The sequence below is a fragment of the Lipophrys pholis genome (assembly GCF_963383615.2).
Source record: "Lipophrys pholis genome assembly, chromosome: 14".
NCBI classification, from domain to species: Eukaryota; Metazoa; Chordata; class Actinopteri; order Blenniiformes; family Blenniidae; genus Lipophrys; species Lipophrys pholis.
In genome coordinates this window covers 28,142,340-28,160,353 of record NC_137633.1, presented here as the reverse complement: position 1 = coordinate 28,160,353, position 18,014 = coordinate 28,142,340, and the positions used below count along the sequence as shown (strand labels likewise).

The window sequence follows — 18,014 nt, the reverse complement described above, 5'->3', positions numbered from 1 at the left end:
ACTTTACTGAACTGATCCTCTGTACTCAGGTCTTATTAAGCTCCTCATCGTCTTTAATCCAAACTTTTGTTTTTTAACTGTCTTTTCTGCTGGACCTTGTGACTTCGTTTGTTAATGGAGGAACTATATATTCACAAAAACAGTCCACAAAAAGAGAAAATAAAATACAAATATATGGATATTAGTTCTAAACAGGCCATTTTTACCACATGTTGTATGAGCTTCACTGTAAAAAAAGAGACTCCATATAAAACTATATTTAAATAATTCTAATAATAGTTTTTTGGTCTTGATTCATCAAAACACTGAAAACAACTAAACACTGATTGATTACTTCCTAAAAGTTAAGATCAGTGCATGGATTAATAGAATAAAATCAATTAAAATCTTATTTAATAAGAACTCTACATTGTCTTTGATTCACTTTAAACAGTCCTGCCACTCAAGATAAGGTTTTTAAGTTTGGTTTAAAAATATTTTTTATGTTATTTGGAAGTTTTTTGCAAAGAAAAGTGAAAAAAATAAAATAAAGAAAATCCATGTGAAATCCTATCTTTGTTCTCAAATTCTTATTTATAATATAAATAATAGATAATTATAATAATGTAATTATTCATGATATGATAGTGAAATTAAAATTGAAGAAATCAATCCAAAAATCCTTTGGTTAATCTTAAACAACCTTTCAATGCATTTTAAATTACTTTCCATTGTAATAAAATGTATTAGTGATTTGAACAATAAAAAAACATCCAGACTCATCCATCCATCCATCCATCCATCCATCCATCCATCTCCTCCCTCTTATCAATTTCCGGGTGGTGGGGGTGTCAGTCTGAGCACCGTCACCCAGATCACATTGACCCATTAAGAACCTTCCTGCAGGTGGAGAGCCCACAGGAAGGTGGAGAGCCTACAGGAAGGTGGAGAGCCTACTGGAAGGTGGAGAGCCCACAGGAAGGTGGAGAGCCCAAAGTAAGGTGGCGCCCGGCGGGGGACTTGAACCCTCTACCTAGAGGTTGAGAGTCTCATGCTCTACCGGCTGAGCTGGCCGGGGGTCTCATCCAGACTCATCAATTATCAAATAAAAATTTTTTTTATGAATGAATGATTCATATTTCCTTCAGTGAACATTTAATTCAAAAAATAATATAGTAAATGATCATGTCATTTGATTTGGACTTGAATTAAATACATATCAAGAAAATCAACAAGAAATAATAATTCAAATCATTGGAGGAAAACTTTGTTGTATTTCTCTCATTGGAAGATTAAAAAAACCCAGAATAATATTTTTCAAATAAAAAATGAGAAAATCTTTTGGAACTCCTTTTTGAAATCCTTTGGATGATGATTGTCACGTTACAAACTATTTTGTTTTATCTATTCGTATCCTGTTCTCGACTAGCGTGCAGTGAAAACACTAAACTTTGTTGTTATGTGTGTCTGGTAATGAGGAGAGGCAGCCAGACGTGTCGGACCTTCTGCGAGGCGAGGTACTCCATGCCTCGGGCCACCTGGTAGGCGCAGGACACCAGGTCTTTGAAGGTGAGCTGCTCGTCGGGGATTTTACAGGTGTCGAATGAGTAGTCCATCCCCGGCGGCCGCCGAGCCCGAAGGTACTCCCTCAGGTTGCCTTTGGAGGCGTACTCCACCAGGACGTAGAGCGGACCTGTGAAGAGCCACAGACAGAGTGAGTCCAGGACGGGACTACATCCAGGACCGGGTCCAGGACCGGTGGGCGACTCTGCCTCGGGCTCAGCCTGAAGCCGGCCTTCAGGACTCACCGTCCTGCGTGCACGCTCCCAGAAGGTTGATGATGTTTTTGTGTTTCCCGATCATCTTCATCATCTCCATTTCTGACACCAGATCTGACAAATCCTTATCGGTGGCGTCGTCTGGCACAGAGGAGAGCAGAGAGACGAGAAACGACAGAGTGAGAGGAAGATTTCCCTCTGCTGTCATCGTCAAGGTCAAAAGGCCACGACGACCAACCTTTCAGCATCTTGACAGCCACAGTGAGCGGCTTGTTGGGCTTCTCCTTGTCGATGCCGACGGCCTCGGCCATGACCACCTGACCGAAGCAGCCTTCGCCCAGAGGTTTACCCAGAGTGAGTCTACAGACACAGAGCGACGGTCAACGGAAACAAAGTGATGAAGGACATGATCACAGGTTAGTGAGTCAATAATAAGAGCAGCCGAGATGTTTTCACAGCCCAACAATGCTGCACAGTATCTGTTTTCTCTGAGATCTCAGGGGACAAGCTTTTATTTCTTTTTCCCACCTTGTTCGTGGAAACTCCCACTTGGGGTCGGAGGGCAGCTCCAGCTCAGAGACGTTGGCCAGCATGGGTCCATCGCTGGACGAGAGGCGGGCGATCCGGACCAGCGGCGTGTTGGAGTTCATGGAGGAGTTGGAATCCAAGGACACCTGCTTGGGGTGCAAAAAAAAAAAAAAAAACTGTTATCGTCTCTGAAAGCAGTTGGACGATGAGCGTCAGAAGAAAAACACAGACTGAAAGGACAGTTCTCCAAAGTACCGTATTCTCTGGACTATAATTTATAACTACATCAGAAAAATCACCTTAAAGAGGAGGAAAATGCTGTATAAGAACATATATTTGTTCATGTCCCGATGTAACTGTTGATAATCTTCATCCACCTGCTGCTGTTCCAGAACCTTCCGTCATACTGTTCCTCAGCTTTTAGCCCTCGATTAGCCTTCGTAGTTTCTTCATCATGGTAACAGTTTTTTTTTTCTCCCTCACAAATTTTTACTTTAGATTCTGTTTGTCATTTTTCTTGCTCTGTCAGTCAAATCCAGCAGTAATGAAGGACTTTATGTGGCACTGTAGCAGCTTTCTGTTGTCATACAGTGACATCTTGTGGTCACAGATGGTAGGTGGCATATTTTTCGATATATAAGTCACATTAGCACCCACCTCCCCAAAAGAAAAAAAAATTAAGAAAGAAAAAGAAAACAGAAAAAAGTGACATCTAGTCTAGGAAATACAGTAGTTTTCAATGTTTTTTAAAAAAAATTTAAATGGGACAATGAAAGTGAAAATAAAATTTGAATAAAGCCCCCTTTGAAAGATATGTGTCAAAAATACGTAATTTTCCACTACAAGAGCCACAAATTAATCTTTTATAAAAAAATGAAAATCTAAACATGCATGTAGACATAATTATATACAACTGGAAATAGCTATCATTTAAAAAAAATCCTCCTGTACTGTTGCTTTTCTGTGTCATACAAGGAATAAATTGAACCTTTTGAGAGAAACGACAAGCCTCAAAATTAGATTTGAGGGGAAAAGAAATTGCGGACTTCTGCCACCGGCGGAGACTTTTCCGTTCGGTGGAGGAAACGCGAGCTAACAAAGATGAATGCAGGAGGACGGCGAGCTGAGACGGACGTCTGCATCCGTCAACAGGCTCCGTTTCCAGATCGGCGGTCCTGCTGCCGAGCCCGGGGGCTCCACTTCCTCCCACCATCCATCTGACTGCTGCGGTGGGGTGGGGTGGGGGGGTGGGGGTTGATAGAACTGTTTGTGTCTGCCAGCTCAGGGCCTTCAGGTGGGGTCCTGAAACTAACATGTTCACTTACCAGACGTCTCCACTGCGGGAAAATGAGAAAAATGCCGTGAAGCTAAAAAAAATAAAAAACCAAAAGAAAAAAGAAAAAAGGCCTGAGCACAATTTCAGAGGCATGAAGAGTAATATCTGATAGAACATGCCAGGAGGTTTACAGGAGATTTACTCAGAGTTATGAAAAAGAAAGGAGAGAACCGGGAGATTAACTTTACAAAAGCGAAGCACAGATTACAGAAGAATGCAATAAGACATCTCCCCGCGCTGCCTTATAAGAGCAGTTACATGAAGGCAGCAGAAATAGAAACGATTTGGAGGCTACAATTAGAGGATCCTGGAAAAGACGAGGTTTCTACTTAATATAACCTTACGGCAATTCTTTATATAACAAGGAAAAATACAGTTTCACTACTTTCACTGCTTTTTTAAGAACCATGTGTTCGTTCCAGGAACTAAAGTGACTTTTTTTTTTAAATGTTGCTTTTGAATTCGGACCTTCAGTTATGAGGCTGGAGCAGAAAACAACCACAGCGGGAGTCCAGCAGGGTGGGGCACCAGCCCAGACCGGGGTGTCAAACATGTGGCCCGCGGACCCCATTCAACCCCCTTCTGGGTTTAGAGAAACTTCTGGTTTTGGGACGAGTTCGTAAAGTGTAAAAAAAGAAAAAGAAAAAGAAAAAGAAAACGCTAAAAACTTTAAAGCAGTAACATCAGAGCCAAACCAGAACAATCCTGTTTTTTCAGTCTTTTACTGAGATTCTGTAAATAATGTTGATGAAGGAAATATCTTAGAATATAGAGTAGCAGAGCTTTCAAAAAGTTTAGTTTCGCCCCGTTTCCATAGAGACGGAGTCAGAGCGTTTTGCTAAAGTGGCTCAGAAGTTCTCTTGGAGTCTTGCGATCAAAGTGAGCAGAGCAGGAGTGACGGAGGATGAACTAATTAGTGAGGGAAAAGAAAAGCCTGCAAAGCAAAGACACTCCAGATCAATCTGCAAAAACACTTCCACGTGTCCATGTTCTGTAAATCTTTAGGAAACATATTCAATGCAACGTTTTCCTGCTGGAGATCAGTGAAATCATTATGGGGTGGAGACGCACAGGTCCAGTTTGATGAACAGCACATGAAGAGCCTGAGCTTGATGCTGCACAGCATGGAGGCAAAGCTCATTAATGTGCAGTAAATGACGGAGTAATGTTTGGATTGTCGAGAGCAGAGACGAGGACGTGAAGAAGACGGAGACCTTTCAGGTTGCAGCTGCTCCGACCCCGTGCTTCTCCCCAAACAGTTGAGGAGAGAGTTTCTGTTACACCGAGAGTGAAATCTAAAACTAACACTGACAGTGGCAGGAGGGCATAAATATCCCCGAGCTGAATCTGCTCCAAGATAAATGTGAACACATGTCACCAGTGTGATGCCTTCCAGCCTCCGCACCGCCGCACGGAAACAGTGGGACGGACAGGGATCCGCCACAGAAAGACACATCAGGACTTTTCACTATTTATTTATTTATTTATTTATACTCGGGCAACTCTTCTTTCAAGGTTATATAAGCCAAAGAGACAGGATCACTAAGGACTGAAGAGACTTGAGTCAGAAGTACTTATATAAGTACTTGTTCAACTCATTAGTAACAGTTTCAGCATTAGTAGAAGCTGTGGTCACAGTGAAAAGTAGGGTTTGATTGGTTTTAGCATTAGCTTCAGCATTAACATTAATAGTCAAAGCGTAAAAGTGGTGAAAAGAACATTTTCACTGGTTTTAACTTCAGCGTTTGCATCAGCATTAGCATGGGCATTAACTTTATCATTAGCTGTTGCAACCAGGAAGAGAGACTTCTGTTTGGTATTTGCATTAGTTGTAGCATTAGCAGAATCTGTTGTAGTTTTCACTGGTTTTAGCTTCAGCGTTTGCATTCACAACAGGAGTTTAATGAAATATAAATGACGGTATGGGTTGCTGCTAATGCTAATTTTAATGTTTCTTCTTGACTGTGATTACAGCTGCTACGAGAGAGCCTCCAAATGAAATTTCATTGGATTTTTATACAATGAAAATAAAGTTTCTTAACATAACTAATGCTCACAGCTCAGTGGGCGAGAGACAGCAGCTCTCCAACTAACTGCATTACAAATGTCAGTAAAAACAAGTGATCAGTAACTCGTGTCTGACTTTAGCAGACGTTTTTCCAGAGACTGAAAGAAATCCGTCCCGATATGAACTCGATAGAAAGTGAGAGAGAAAGGGGGGAAGTCTTGTACGAATCTTGTATCTACTTTCTGTTACCTGTCTCTTGAGGGGGAACTTGGACAGTTTCTGGACGGGCGGCGTGGGGAGAGTTTTCTGCGTGGTCATCCTCATGCGGCAGAGCACGACGATGACCACAGCGAGGATGAAGAGCACGCAGCCGGTTACGTAGATGAGGATGTCGGCGTAGTAGTCCTCCTTTTCTGGACTCACTGCTTTGGAAAAGAACAAGAACGTCGGGTAAAATCCTTCAAATTCACCTTTTCTGTTGTAGTTTCACACATCTAGCGTTTTATTTTGCTCAGCAGCCGATGTTCGGAAGTGTTTTCTATGAATTAACTTCCACATACCAAAGCAGAAAAGATAAAAAAAAACTTGCTGTTACACCCTGAAATCATGTACATTCTCCCTCTGTGTCGAGGCAGCAGAAGTAATCAGCACGTAGTTTTTTTTCATCCTGCAGCAGGTAATTGCACCTGTGATGCGCTTCTCCCCGGGGAGGTAATTATTGCCTTGAAACGCGAACACAGAAAATGTCTTCAAATTTCCTTGCAGTCTGGAGACATTAAAACAGATGATCTGCTTTGATTAAAAAACGTCTTTTGGTGAAGGATGGATTGCATGTTCAGTGCCTTCAATTAAAGAGGCGACGACACACTCTCTGCATACTTAAAGTGTGTTAACAAGTAACAATCTCACCTAATTAGGTTTCGGAATGAACGCTGGAGATTGTGCCGCTGAGCAAAACATGAACTCGTCCAGTAAATTAAAGCTGAAGTGATTGTAGCTTAATGGAAATATAACAATTGATGGAAGGAACAAATGATGAGACCCACTGAGAAAAGACGGATGTACCTGGAAGCACCGTGAGCCAAGCAGAGTGGTAAGTATAGCCGATAGAGTTCCCTGCCAGACAAGTGTACTCGCCCGCATCCTCAAAAGACACATTGGTCAACAAGAGAACCTCAAGCTCCTTATCTGTGGTGTTAATACCAGCAGTCTGTGGAGAGGGAGGAGAGGAAGAAGGATGGAGAGAGGAGAGAGGAGAGATATCATGAGGCCAGAGCATCTGAGAGGAAACACCAAACATCCCCTGGAAGGTAAAAAACAACAGGACAGGAATCAAGATCTGAAGAAGTTGTGTTTGTCTTGTACTGACAGCACCACCACCAACACCAAAAACACCAAGCAGCACCGTCACCATGCTGCCAAAGAGAAGGAGTGTGCTGCTTAAACCTGAGGCCAGAGACACAATCTGAACAGAGAAACGTCAAAGTTCACATATTGGTGGTTTTTTTTACTAATTTGTGGTCAATAAAACAAACAAACAAACAAACAAACAAACAAACAAACAAACAATGACGTTAATTCGGCAAGATTGTTGATCCCTTTATATAGGCTCTGCTTTGACGAGGGTGTACCTCAGGGCTCTATTCTGGGGTCCTGTATTATTTAAAAACTAAATAATTCAAACAAAGCAACAAATAAGGTTGATGAACTGCCACTCTGCAGTGAAAGAAGCTTTCTGCTTTAACCTGCGGCGAAAGGAACATTTGTGCCATTGATTTAAACACAACAGTCCCAATGACTATCATGTGCACAGATTCTTACTAATTTACAAAAAAACCCAAACAAACAAAAAAACCCAACCCAAAACGATATCAGTAGAATGTTTGACCTGGACTAAAACACATTTTAGAGTAAGTTTGACCATAACTTTTGTATTTGCGTCTAAAAAAGCATCCTCAGAAATGTGAGGTTAATATAAATTGTATTTTTATTTATAAATTGCATTTATATTAGCTACATTAATAAAAATATAATCAGTTTCTTTTACTGGCAATCGTCTTTCATGGCAGTTTTTTTTTTTTTTTAACGAAGGTCTGATGTCATCTGCTGTAGGAGGAGGAGGAGGATAAGGGGGTGGGGGTAGAAGTGGAGGAGGTGGAGGAGAAAGAGGATGAATGAGGAGGAGGATGGTGTAGTGGAGGAGGTGGAGAATGAGGAGGTTGGAGAGGAGGTGGAGGAGTTCTTGTTCTTGGCTCCTCAGGAATGAAAAATGACATCTGACCCAGTTAAGAATCAGAGTCCTGCTGCACACTTTCATCTGAGAGAACATTAATAACAGACGAATGCACTCCAGGTAAATCAATACAGGTGTGTGTGTGTGTGTGTGTGTGTGTGTGTGTGTGTGTGTGTGTGTGTGTGTGTGTGTGTGTGTGTGTGAGAGACTTTTCTAATTAATTTTGCAGTGTCGTGTTTGTTATTGATCGGAGGGGAAGACAAAGTGGCACTCTGAGTTAAAATGGATGATTGCTACGAGAACAGTTCACATATCAGCAGTGTGTGTGTGTGTGTGTGTGTGTGTGTGTGTGTGTGTGTGTGTGTGTGTGTGTGTGTCTTTGTCCTGTAAGCAAGCCACCAAGCAGATGGAACCCAGAGCCCTGAGGCAGACTGCAGCGAGGAGGAGGAGGAGGAGGAGGAGGAGGAGGGGGAGATGAAGGTGGGTGATACCAGGCCTTCAGGGTTTACCTGCTCTGTGCACCTTAAGCCAGAACGATCTTTCTGACTTTCCTACAAAGTTCGTAGCTCGACATGAGAACTTCCCGCCATCGTTCTCTGTCACGTTGGACAGTTTCAACTTACTGTGGGTTTCAGTTTGTTTACTGACCAAACTCTGTGGAGGGAAGATGGAGAGGGATTGTCACACACATTGGAGAGTATCTGAGTCAAAGCTCCTCGGCTGGTCCCCGTTTCTCTTCGATTAAGTCAAACATGGTGGTGTCAAGCATGAGGCCCGGGGGCCAAAACCGGCCCGCAAGAGGCTCCAAGTCGGCAGGACCACCAAACAAATTGATTAAAAGACAAGATATATTTCTTTCTTTTAATAGAGTTCTTAAGAGAAGTGTCACAACGCTGCCATGAAAGCTCCCTGGTTGCTCTCAGACGAGCCTCAGAGCCACGATGTCAGCGGGAGTCTGGAAAAACTCCCACAATGCAACAGCTACAGGAGAAGTTTCAGAACATTTACCTGGATTTTGCAGCAGAAGGTTTCATTAAATTTGGCCTCATGTTGAGACTGGAGTCATTTTGCATAGTAATTGTTTGGTTTTGTGAAAATATAGACAAACAGCACCAACTAATGGCCTAACATGGTAACTACATGTTTTTCAGTGTTTCTGCCGTTGCCCTGGAAATGCAATTTCTTTTCTGAAACAAAAATGAAGCGTTTTCATTGAAACGTTGCATAAACGATCAATTATTAAAGATCAAGCAAAAAATTTAAATAAAACATTAATTCACTGTAGAGCTGAGCAAACAATTAAAAAATATTCCTCCGATTACATTTTCTTACATAATTTGGCATTTTGAGCAACATTGTGGGTCAAAGTAATAAATAGATTCCACTCAGAGCTACAAGCTGATCATGGTGAGCAGCAGAAGCATCACAATGAGCTTTAACTCCGTCACACAGATCCTCATCTCACTGCGGCTGTCGTCACTTCTGCATGAACTGTCAGACGTTCAGCTGCTGAGAAGAAGAAGACTTCATCATTATAATCATCGTATTTGAAGAACCTCTGTGCGATCAGAGTGAAATGATGCAAACCTAAAGGAAAGGAGTTTTCTTTTTTAGCTTCTGACAGCAGATCTATTGGTTTCTGTTTGGTCAAACTGAACTATGAGTAGCAATCCTGTGTTTTTGTTAATAAAATACTAAAACATGTGTGAAGTGGGCGTCATGTTGCCCGACAGGAGGGCCACAGTTCATCTGGGTTCCTTACCGTCAATCAAACCCTCGATGTTCGCCATGTGCCGTGTTTGACTTTAACTTTAGGAGTTATTGTTCCGACTCGAAGAGGAACTATACCATTTTAAAACTCCTCCATGAATGCAGGGTTATGATGAAGGTTTGGAGACCGCCCGCGGAGCTTCTGCTCCTAGTTACACTACGTTTCAAGTGAAGCTCATTTTTGCGTTTTAGTTTCAGAAAAGGCTCATTTCTGAAAACGATGTGTGTTTACTCAGAAACAGCAGAAACACTGAAAATGTTGGCATGTTGGGCCACTAGTTGGCGCTTGTGGTTGTCTTTGTATTGAAACTGGACGTCCATCGACTCGCACATGAGCAGAAGAACTATTTATTATTCTTTATTTAGTAACAGCGTTTCAGGAAAGTTGCGTTGAGTCGGAGCATTTTCAAAAACGTCAGTGGCTCTGAGCACCGTGGTCGTGTACATGGAAGTCACACACTCCTGTGAGGACACACACTCATGTGAGGACACACACTCCTGTGAGGACACACACTCCTGTGAGGACAGACACTCCTGTAAGGACACACACTCCTGTGAGGACACACACTCCTGTGAGGACACACACTCCAGTGAGGACACACACTCCTGTGAGGACACACACTCCTGTAAGGACACACACTCCTGTGAGGACACACACTCCTGTGAGGACACACACTCCAGTGAGGACACACACTCCTGTGAGGACACACACTCCTGTAAGGACACACACTCCTGTGAGGACACACACTCCTGTGAGGACACACACTCCTGTGAGGACACACACTCCTGTGAGGACACACACTCCTGTGAGGACACACACTCCTGTGAGGACACACACTCCTGTGAGGACACACACTCCGGCACGCTGTGTGTTGGTGGATCAAAGTGTAAGATAGAAGAAAACACATCATGTTTTTCATAGTTGCTTAATGACAGAGGAGTTCTCTGCTTTGATAACATCTCATCATAAATCAGCTGAAAACCAAATCAGGGAAAATAGAAAACAAACTATGTGATATTTAGTGATTGGATCTTCTAACAGGTACAAAATGAGAGCTCACTTCTCATGGCTCTCATTGGCTTGAGTCATTTCTGGTAGTAATTAGTTCGTTTTTGTGAAAATATAGACATTTTCATATCGTATACTCTGTACCACAACAAAGAAGAAGAAGAAGACGACACTCAGGATGAACTTGGGCTGAATGTGGAACCTGATCTAAGACGTGTTTGACTCCACTGGTTGGACGATGTATCGCCTGTGTTTTCTTGTTAATGAAGGGGAGAGTGAGTGGAACCATCAGCCTCCAAAGGAAACGTGATTCCATTATAGTTTACAGCAAATAAATCTGAATTTGTAAAAAAACTAAAACAAAACCCTGAAAGACATCAAATATAATAATAAAGTTTGAGCAATAATAAACAGATTGAGTGTATTTCTCATATTGAGATAACAAATATCACATTGTGCTGTTTGCTTGAATAATGAGACTGTGGAATTGGATTCAGAGAAAATCTGTTAAATTTTCTATTAAATAAAAATAAAAAGATGATTTAAATTGAGTTTGAAGGGTCTTTAGTTGGAGGCTGCAGCTCAAATCCTCCATTGAAGGTTATTATTTTAGGTTTTAGCTCCAGAATGATCCGGGCTGTACAGCCCTCTCCGCTCTCTGTTTTGTTATTTTGGACTTATTGCTGCATTTAAAGTCAAACATCCATCCCCTGGAGAGACACGGGACCAGCAGAGGTGATTCTATGTCTGAAAGCGGCTCGTCTTCACCCTTGTCCTTCCACTTTCCACTCTGGATTGCGATCTCCTGCCGCCTTCATTCAGCTCAATTTCACTCTTCATTCCATCTCTCTTTCTGTCTGCTCCTCCTCATCCTCCACTTCAGAGTCAATCTCTGAGTCTCTCTCCCTCCATCCTGACCCGCCGCTCTCTCTCTCTCTCTCTCTCTCTCTCTCTCTCTCTCTCTCTCTCTCTCTCTCTCTCTCTCTCTCTCTCTCTCTCTCTCTCTCTCTCTCTCTCTCTCTGCCTGCTCTCTCTCTCTCTCTATCTGCCTGCTCTCTCTCTCTCTCTCTCTCTCTCTCTCTCTCTCTCTCTCTCTCTCTCTCTCTGCTGACTTTGCCCTTCCTGGTGCTCCACTCAGTTTTTCCATGGTTTTTTAGGCGGCTCGTCCCTCTCGCCTCTCCGACGCAGCACATCTGAGGCGGCGGCGGTGAACGTCTCTGCTCGCCTGCCGCCACCACAGCAGTTAACTTAGTCTAAACCAGATGTTTGCTTTATTCCCTCTCGCTTTCTCGCTCTCCACAGGCAGAAAAAAGAGATCAGTGGAGGCCAAATGAGAAAGAAAAAGCGCTCTTGGTTTTTGTTTTTTTTTCTTCCTTCAATGGGAGTCTTCCTCTCCATATTGGCTTTGTGTGAAATGTTCTCTACTCTATTCTTTAGCAGCCTGGAGACGTGACAAGACCTCCGAACAATATCTGATGGCCTCCCGGCTCTGTTTATTCACCTTTTTATCACCGGAGACTGTGTGGCTGAGAATCCTTCTCAGAACAGTGTTAGGCCGCATTTACCACGTTTACACCACGTTTACACCACGTTTACACCACGTTTACAAAACGTCTACACAACGTCTACACAACGTTTACAAAACGTCTACACGTTTACACCACGTTTACAAAACGTCTACAAAACGTCTACAAAACGTCTACAAAACGTCTACACAACGTCTACAAAACGTCTACACAACGTCTACACAACGTCTACACAACGTTTACAAAACGTCTACAAAACGTCTACACAACGTCTACACAACGTCTACACAACGTTTACAAAACGTCTACAAAACGTCTACACAACATCTACACAACGTCTACACAACGTCTACACAACGTTTACACAACATCTACACAACGTCTACACAACGTTTACACAACATTTACACAACGTCTACACAACGTTTACACATCTACACGTCTACAAAACGTCTACACAACGTTTACAAAATGTCTACACAACATTTACAAGGGAAAATAGAAAACTTTTGCTTACACAACAACGGTGCACCGAGTCACTGAAAACGCAACTTTTTGAAAATGCTCGGACTCTGTCTCATGATTGACGGCGGAAACGCTGCTACTGTGGACAACTAGTAGTTGTGCACATGCTCAGTAGAGCCAATCAGAACAAAGTTTCCTTCATGGTGTCTCCCAATCCATTTTCTCCAGGACTTGGTACCTTTATTTTGACAGTCCAAAATAAAATCCAACTTGGCTGTCTGTTCAAAAGAGCTGTTTTTGTCACTTTCCACTAAATCAAATTTAACTGGAGCCGTGAAACTCGTTTAAACTTTAAAAATGAACACAGCTTCTAAAGTTTCATACATAGTTTTGATATATGAACATAAACTGTGTATTATGTTGTATTTATGAAGTTTCAATCACAATTTAGGATGGTTAACATGTCACTACATTTTCAGCTGTCTTTCTATCTGATTTTAGAGGTTTCAAACCTCTTTTTCAGCATTTGTGAGACAGTTTTGAAATATCAGAAATCTCTGATTGCGTTTTCAGTGTTTCTGCGGTTGCCGTGGAAATGAGCATTGTTTTCAAAATGTTGGGTTGTAAATGCAAAATTTTTCTGAGATGCAAAACTGACGCATTTTCACTTGGAACGTTGTGATAGAGACGGTTTCTTATGAGGAGCCACACAGGCTGCAGACAAAACGTGACGACACTGAAACGACCCCGAGGACATCAGAGAATCTCACCAGGAGCGTCTGAACATGCAGATCAGGTCGATTCACCGGTGAGACGGCTGAGAGGATAAACCAACAACATGGATTCAAACTGTGGCAGCTTCACCTCCAACCTTTAAAAACTGACCTTTAAAGTGGATTTGTGCCTTTCTGCCCATTATTTGTTCCTTTGTTTCTCAGGTATTTTGTTTTGTCCTGACATTTTTCTTTTGAGGTGAACTCATGCTCAATATGTCATTTTGTTCTGTATTGTTTGGGAGAAAATTCAATAAGCAAAGTTCAGAGACAATTAAACAGCAGGGGAGTGGACATATGAAACAAAAGGAAAGGTCTGCCTGTGTTTTCTCAGTATGTCAGACTTAAGACAACAGCAAGTGTTCAAATAAGCAGCTGATTTCAGAGCAGGGAAACCAAAAACTAACCAAAACCAAAAAAGATTCAATAAGGAGACTGTGGTGGTAACTGTCAGTCTGTCACATACTGATGACAAATCAACCACATTATCTTTAGTTACTTCCTGCTCAGGATTACACAGAAGTGTGTGTGAAACTGTGGGGATGGGGAAATGTATCCTAAGGTTTATAGTTAAAGATCCATTTCAACTCTAAAAACAGAAAACAATGTAATGGTTTTACACTGAAGCAGGAAGTGACAGCAGGAAGCTAATCATCGTTTTTATTTGGTACATTAAGTTGCAGGTGTAGCAGCAGTGAGAAGAGCCGGTGGCCCCCTCCTGTAAAACCTCATTAAGAGGGACATTTAGGAGGATTAATTCCCAGCAGAAGGTTCTGCGGGCAAAGAGACGCGAACTCATTTCGCTCACCTTCAGGATGTTGACGTAGGGAACGCCGTCGGGGCCGTAGCGGCTGCCGTTCACCTCGATGTGTTTGAGCCACTGGATGTGCGGCTGGGCGTCGCTGTAGACTTTACAGTGGAACTCCACGTCGCTGCCCACCACCACCGTCTGATTGGCTGGCAGCCCGGCCTGCAGGATGGGCCTGTGAGGCGAGCGCTCTGGTGAAAAGAGAAGCAGAAGAAGCCATTAACACGAGTCATTAATGGAAAGGATGCGATGAAGGAGAGGAAGCTTTAAATTAGTGCAGAAATTCTCTTCCTTGCCAAATAAAAAGCCATTGTGGGTTTTTGAGCTGCTGCTGGATGTTAATTCATCCAGACGCAGGAGTGAAAGTGAGCGAGTCTCCAGTGTTTTACCTAAAACGTCCAGCTGGTAGGTGTGGCTGATGGTGCCGTGCTTGTTCTGCACCACGCAGGTGTAGTTTCCCCGGTCGGACGGCACGGCGCTCTCCATCACCAGGCTAAACTGCTGGTGTCGGATCTGCAGACGGGACACAAACTACAGGTTTAGTTTCCCTAAAATCAGAGGATTTCATTTCATCTGTTCCTCGTGAACGGAAAGAAACCAAAACTCAAAACGGCATAAAAAACTCAAACAAAACGGAACAAATAGTGGCAACAAATGACCGTCCAGCAAAGAATTTCTTCTTTTGTTTGTTCAAATGTGTTGAGTTTATTGGTTCTTCTTTCATATGAGACACCACAGAACATCGATGAGCCTTTGGACCATTAAGGTCTGCAATTCATTGAAAATAACTGAAGTCATATGTTGGATTAAAATGCATTGAATTAATATGTACGGAGAAGGTATCCTTCCACCTTGTGATGTACATAACCACAAAATACATTCACATCTGGTTTGAATATGTTTAAAACATCTGCCAAAATACTAATTCATAGATTTTTGTGGAAGTTGAAAATAATGTAAACAGGGACTATAGAGCAGCATCAACTAGAATGTACTCCCAGCAGTGTGTTCAGAGCAGCTGTGAATGAACATGTTCATCAATAACACAGTTGCAGGTTGGGAGGTTGAGCTTTGACTGGATCTTCGTCCGACTTTGAGTTTTTCTTCCCTGGACACTTTTGACCGATACGGACCATTGCAGACTGGAAATACTCCGCAAGCTGCAGGTTTCAGACGTGCTGGTACCCAATTGTTCTCAAATCTTTATATTTTCTGCTCCAAACACATCAAGAAAATGACGTCTGTTCTCAAGAGATGAAAATGCTTCTTGTGCCAAAATACAACCCGGACATCTAGAACCGAACTGCAAACTGCATGCGAAGATTTCAATCCTAACCTTCTCCAGAAAGCCATAAAGATAGAGCATGCACACTGCAGATGACAAACTGTGACCATGAAGAGTCTGAAGAGACAAGTTTAGAACATGTCTTGTTAAAAGTCTAAATTCTTGCAAATGGAAGCACTCAGAAATGCTTCTTGGAAGTTTTTTCTTCTCTCCAGACGAGGTTTTAGAAGGATCCATCCCCGGAGAGTCGAGGGTGAAACCCTGTCGTAATTCAAACCAGGTGTGGCTGAATGGCAGCGGCAGACAGATAATAACCTGACAGATGATTCAGAAGCCACATCAGGAGGAGGAGGAGGAGGAGGAGGAGGTGGAGGAGGAGGAGGTGGAAGAGGAGGAGGCCAGCATAGCGAGGCGAGATCAGAGAACCTGCTACGCGTCGCTGGGCAGGAGTGTCGGTGGGCCGAGAGGGAAAAGCTCCACCGTTTAAGTGGAAACGTGTGCTGCAGACGCTGCGACGTGAACTCCTCTGGAAGAGGGCAGAATTACTAACGACGGGCGAGAGTGATGTCAACAAAGACTCTTTTTTTTTTTTTTTTGTGGAACACTTCACATCACCTGCGTAGGAAAACTGCCAAACCAGAGCAGGCTCTGTGTTTTCACAAACATTTAACCCCACACATCTGGCTGAGCCGCCAAACATTCACACACGCACAGATGCACATTGGCGGACACACACACACACACACACACACACACACACACACACACACACACACACACACACACACACACACACACACACACACACACACACACACACACACACACACACCACACACACACACACACACACGCACGCACGCACGCACGCGCGCACGTACACACACACACACACACACACACCACACACACACACACCACACACACACACACACACACCACACACACACACACACACACACACACACCACACACACACACACCACACACACACACACACACTTGGAGGTTAAGAATCCCCTCCTCCTCCTCCTCTGTCTTACACAGTACACACTTCTTGACTCTCTCTCTTGGAGACGCTGGTGGAAAATAATGTAAGAGTGTAAATATTATGCCTGAGCGTGCTCTCTGCAGTTGCGTGGTAACACAGACCAGGCCGCCCGCTCGACGTTGGCAGGACGGTTGTTCAGAGGGGCCGGCTCCACCCCGTCTACCCCTCTCGGAGCCGGGGAGTCAAACCCGAGTCAATGGCTGCTCTCATGAGCAGATGAGTGACGCCTTGTACTGCGGTGGCGCTGCCTGAGCTGAACCGGGACTCGAGGAGGAGGGGCGAGGGGTAGAAGGTGGTAAAATATGAGCTGGGGATGATGATTTGTAGAGGCCAAGACCACCAACAGAAAAACAACCAGGCTGTAATCAGAGTTATGGCCAGATTTTGGTTTTCATTTCAGAAAAAGACTTTCATGCACGATATCCTGGGAAAGTACATTCACACTACTGCTCTGGACTGTAAGACACGTTTTACTTTTCTGACCATTGTTCTTCGCAGAGTTATGCATTGAACTGGAGACTTTTATATGTCTTCTAAGACCTCGTTTAGATTCTCAAGCAAAAGTGGAAATCTTTAGTTGGGTTTTGAGGCCCGTTTACACGAGAGCGTTGGTCAGAGACACGGAACACACAACTTTAAAGATGCTCCGTTTCCAGGGGAACATGGGAAAATGCTTCTTTTCTGAAACACAGCTACTACACATGCTCAGTAGAGCCAATCAGAACAATGTTTCCTCCGTGGTGTCATGACTCTCAGTCCATATTCTCCTGGACTTGATAGTTTTATTTTGACAGTCACCGTAATAACAATCCAACTTGGTGGTCTGTCCACTAGAATGTCTGCGTTCTCCTGTTGTTTGCGTTTAGAGCTCATTGTTCTCTGCTGAATACGTGTGTGGTTTCAGTACTAAAAACAAAACAAAACAATGGCACCAACTAGTGCCTAAACATGAAAACTACATCGTTTTCAGTGTTTCAGCTGTTTCCGTGGAAACAGACATCATTTTAAAAACATTGCTGTGTACAACACCAAACTTTTCTGAAGTGAAAAAAACGATGCGTTTTCACTTGACACGATGTGTAAAGGAGGTCCAAACAGTGTTTAGTGGTTTTACAGGAGGGACTGAGCTGTCATTCATTATGTTTCCAATGTTGCTAAGAGACGAGGGTAAGAAGGCTTTGTTGCCCCTCGTCGGCGCTGATTGGCCTCCGTGGAAGAATCGTGTGCAGAAGATGAACGTATTGTCTTTAATTAATTCCTGCGTATACGCCGCCGTGTTACTCTGGCTCACCTCTGCTGAAGCGGCTTTAGTCCCCAAACGTGATAATCCCATCCATTCCAATCATGCCAGATTCCAACCAGAATTAAATTATTAAGCAGCTTACGTGAGAGTCATACGAGGGTTTAAAGGTTTTAAGGCTTTGGATGCACAGACCTTTGGCAGGCCATGGGAATGGACAAGAGG

The 18,014-nt window shown here is 43.1% G+C and overlaps 1 protein-coding gene across 6 annotated transcripts in view; it reads right to left on the bottom strand.

The window, feature by feature from the left end:
- Positions 1-18,014, bottom strand: part of fgfr3 (fibroblast growth factor receptor 3) — a 90,393-nt gene that overhangs the window by 13,716 nt on the left and 58,663 nt on the right. For 2 of the 6 annotated variants that reach the window (XM_080480878.1, XM_080480882.1), the window contains exons 6-13: positions 14,603-14,726; positions 14,214-14,404; positions 6,695-6,839; positions 5,879-6,054; positions 2,286-2,434; positions 1,996-2,117; positions 1,788-1,898; positions 1,482-1,672 (exon numbers count right to left, since the gene is read on the bottom strand). In XM_080480878.1, coding sequence (XP_080337004.1) covers positions 1,482-1,672; positions 1,788-1,898; positions 1,996-2,117; positions 2,286-2,434; positions 5,879-6,054; positions 6,695-6,839; positions 14,214-14,404; positions 14,603-14,726 — 1,209 coding nt within the window. Of the gene's footprint in view, positions 1-1,481; positions 1,673-1,787; positions 1,899-1,995; positions 2,118-2,285; positions 2,435-5,878; positions 6,055-6,694; positions 6,840-8,371; positions 8,517-14,213; positions 14,405-14,602; positions 14,727-18,014 lie in introns of all 6 variants that reach the window. The other 4 variants (XM_080480880.1, XM_080480883.1, XM_080480881.1 and 1 more) reach the window with 3 other exon arrangements.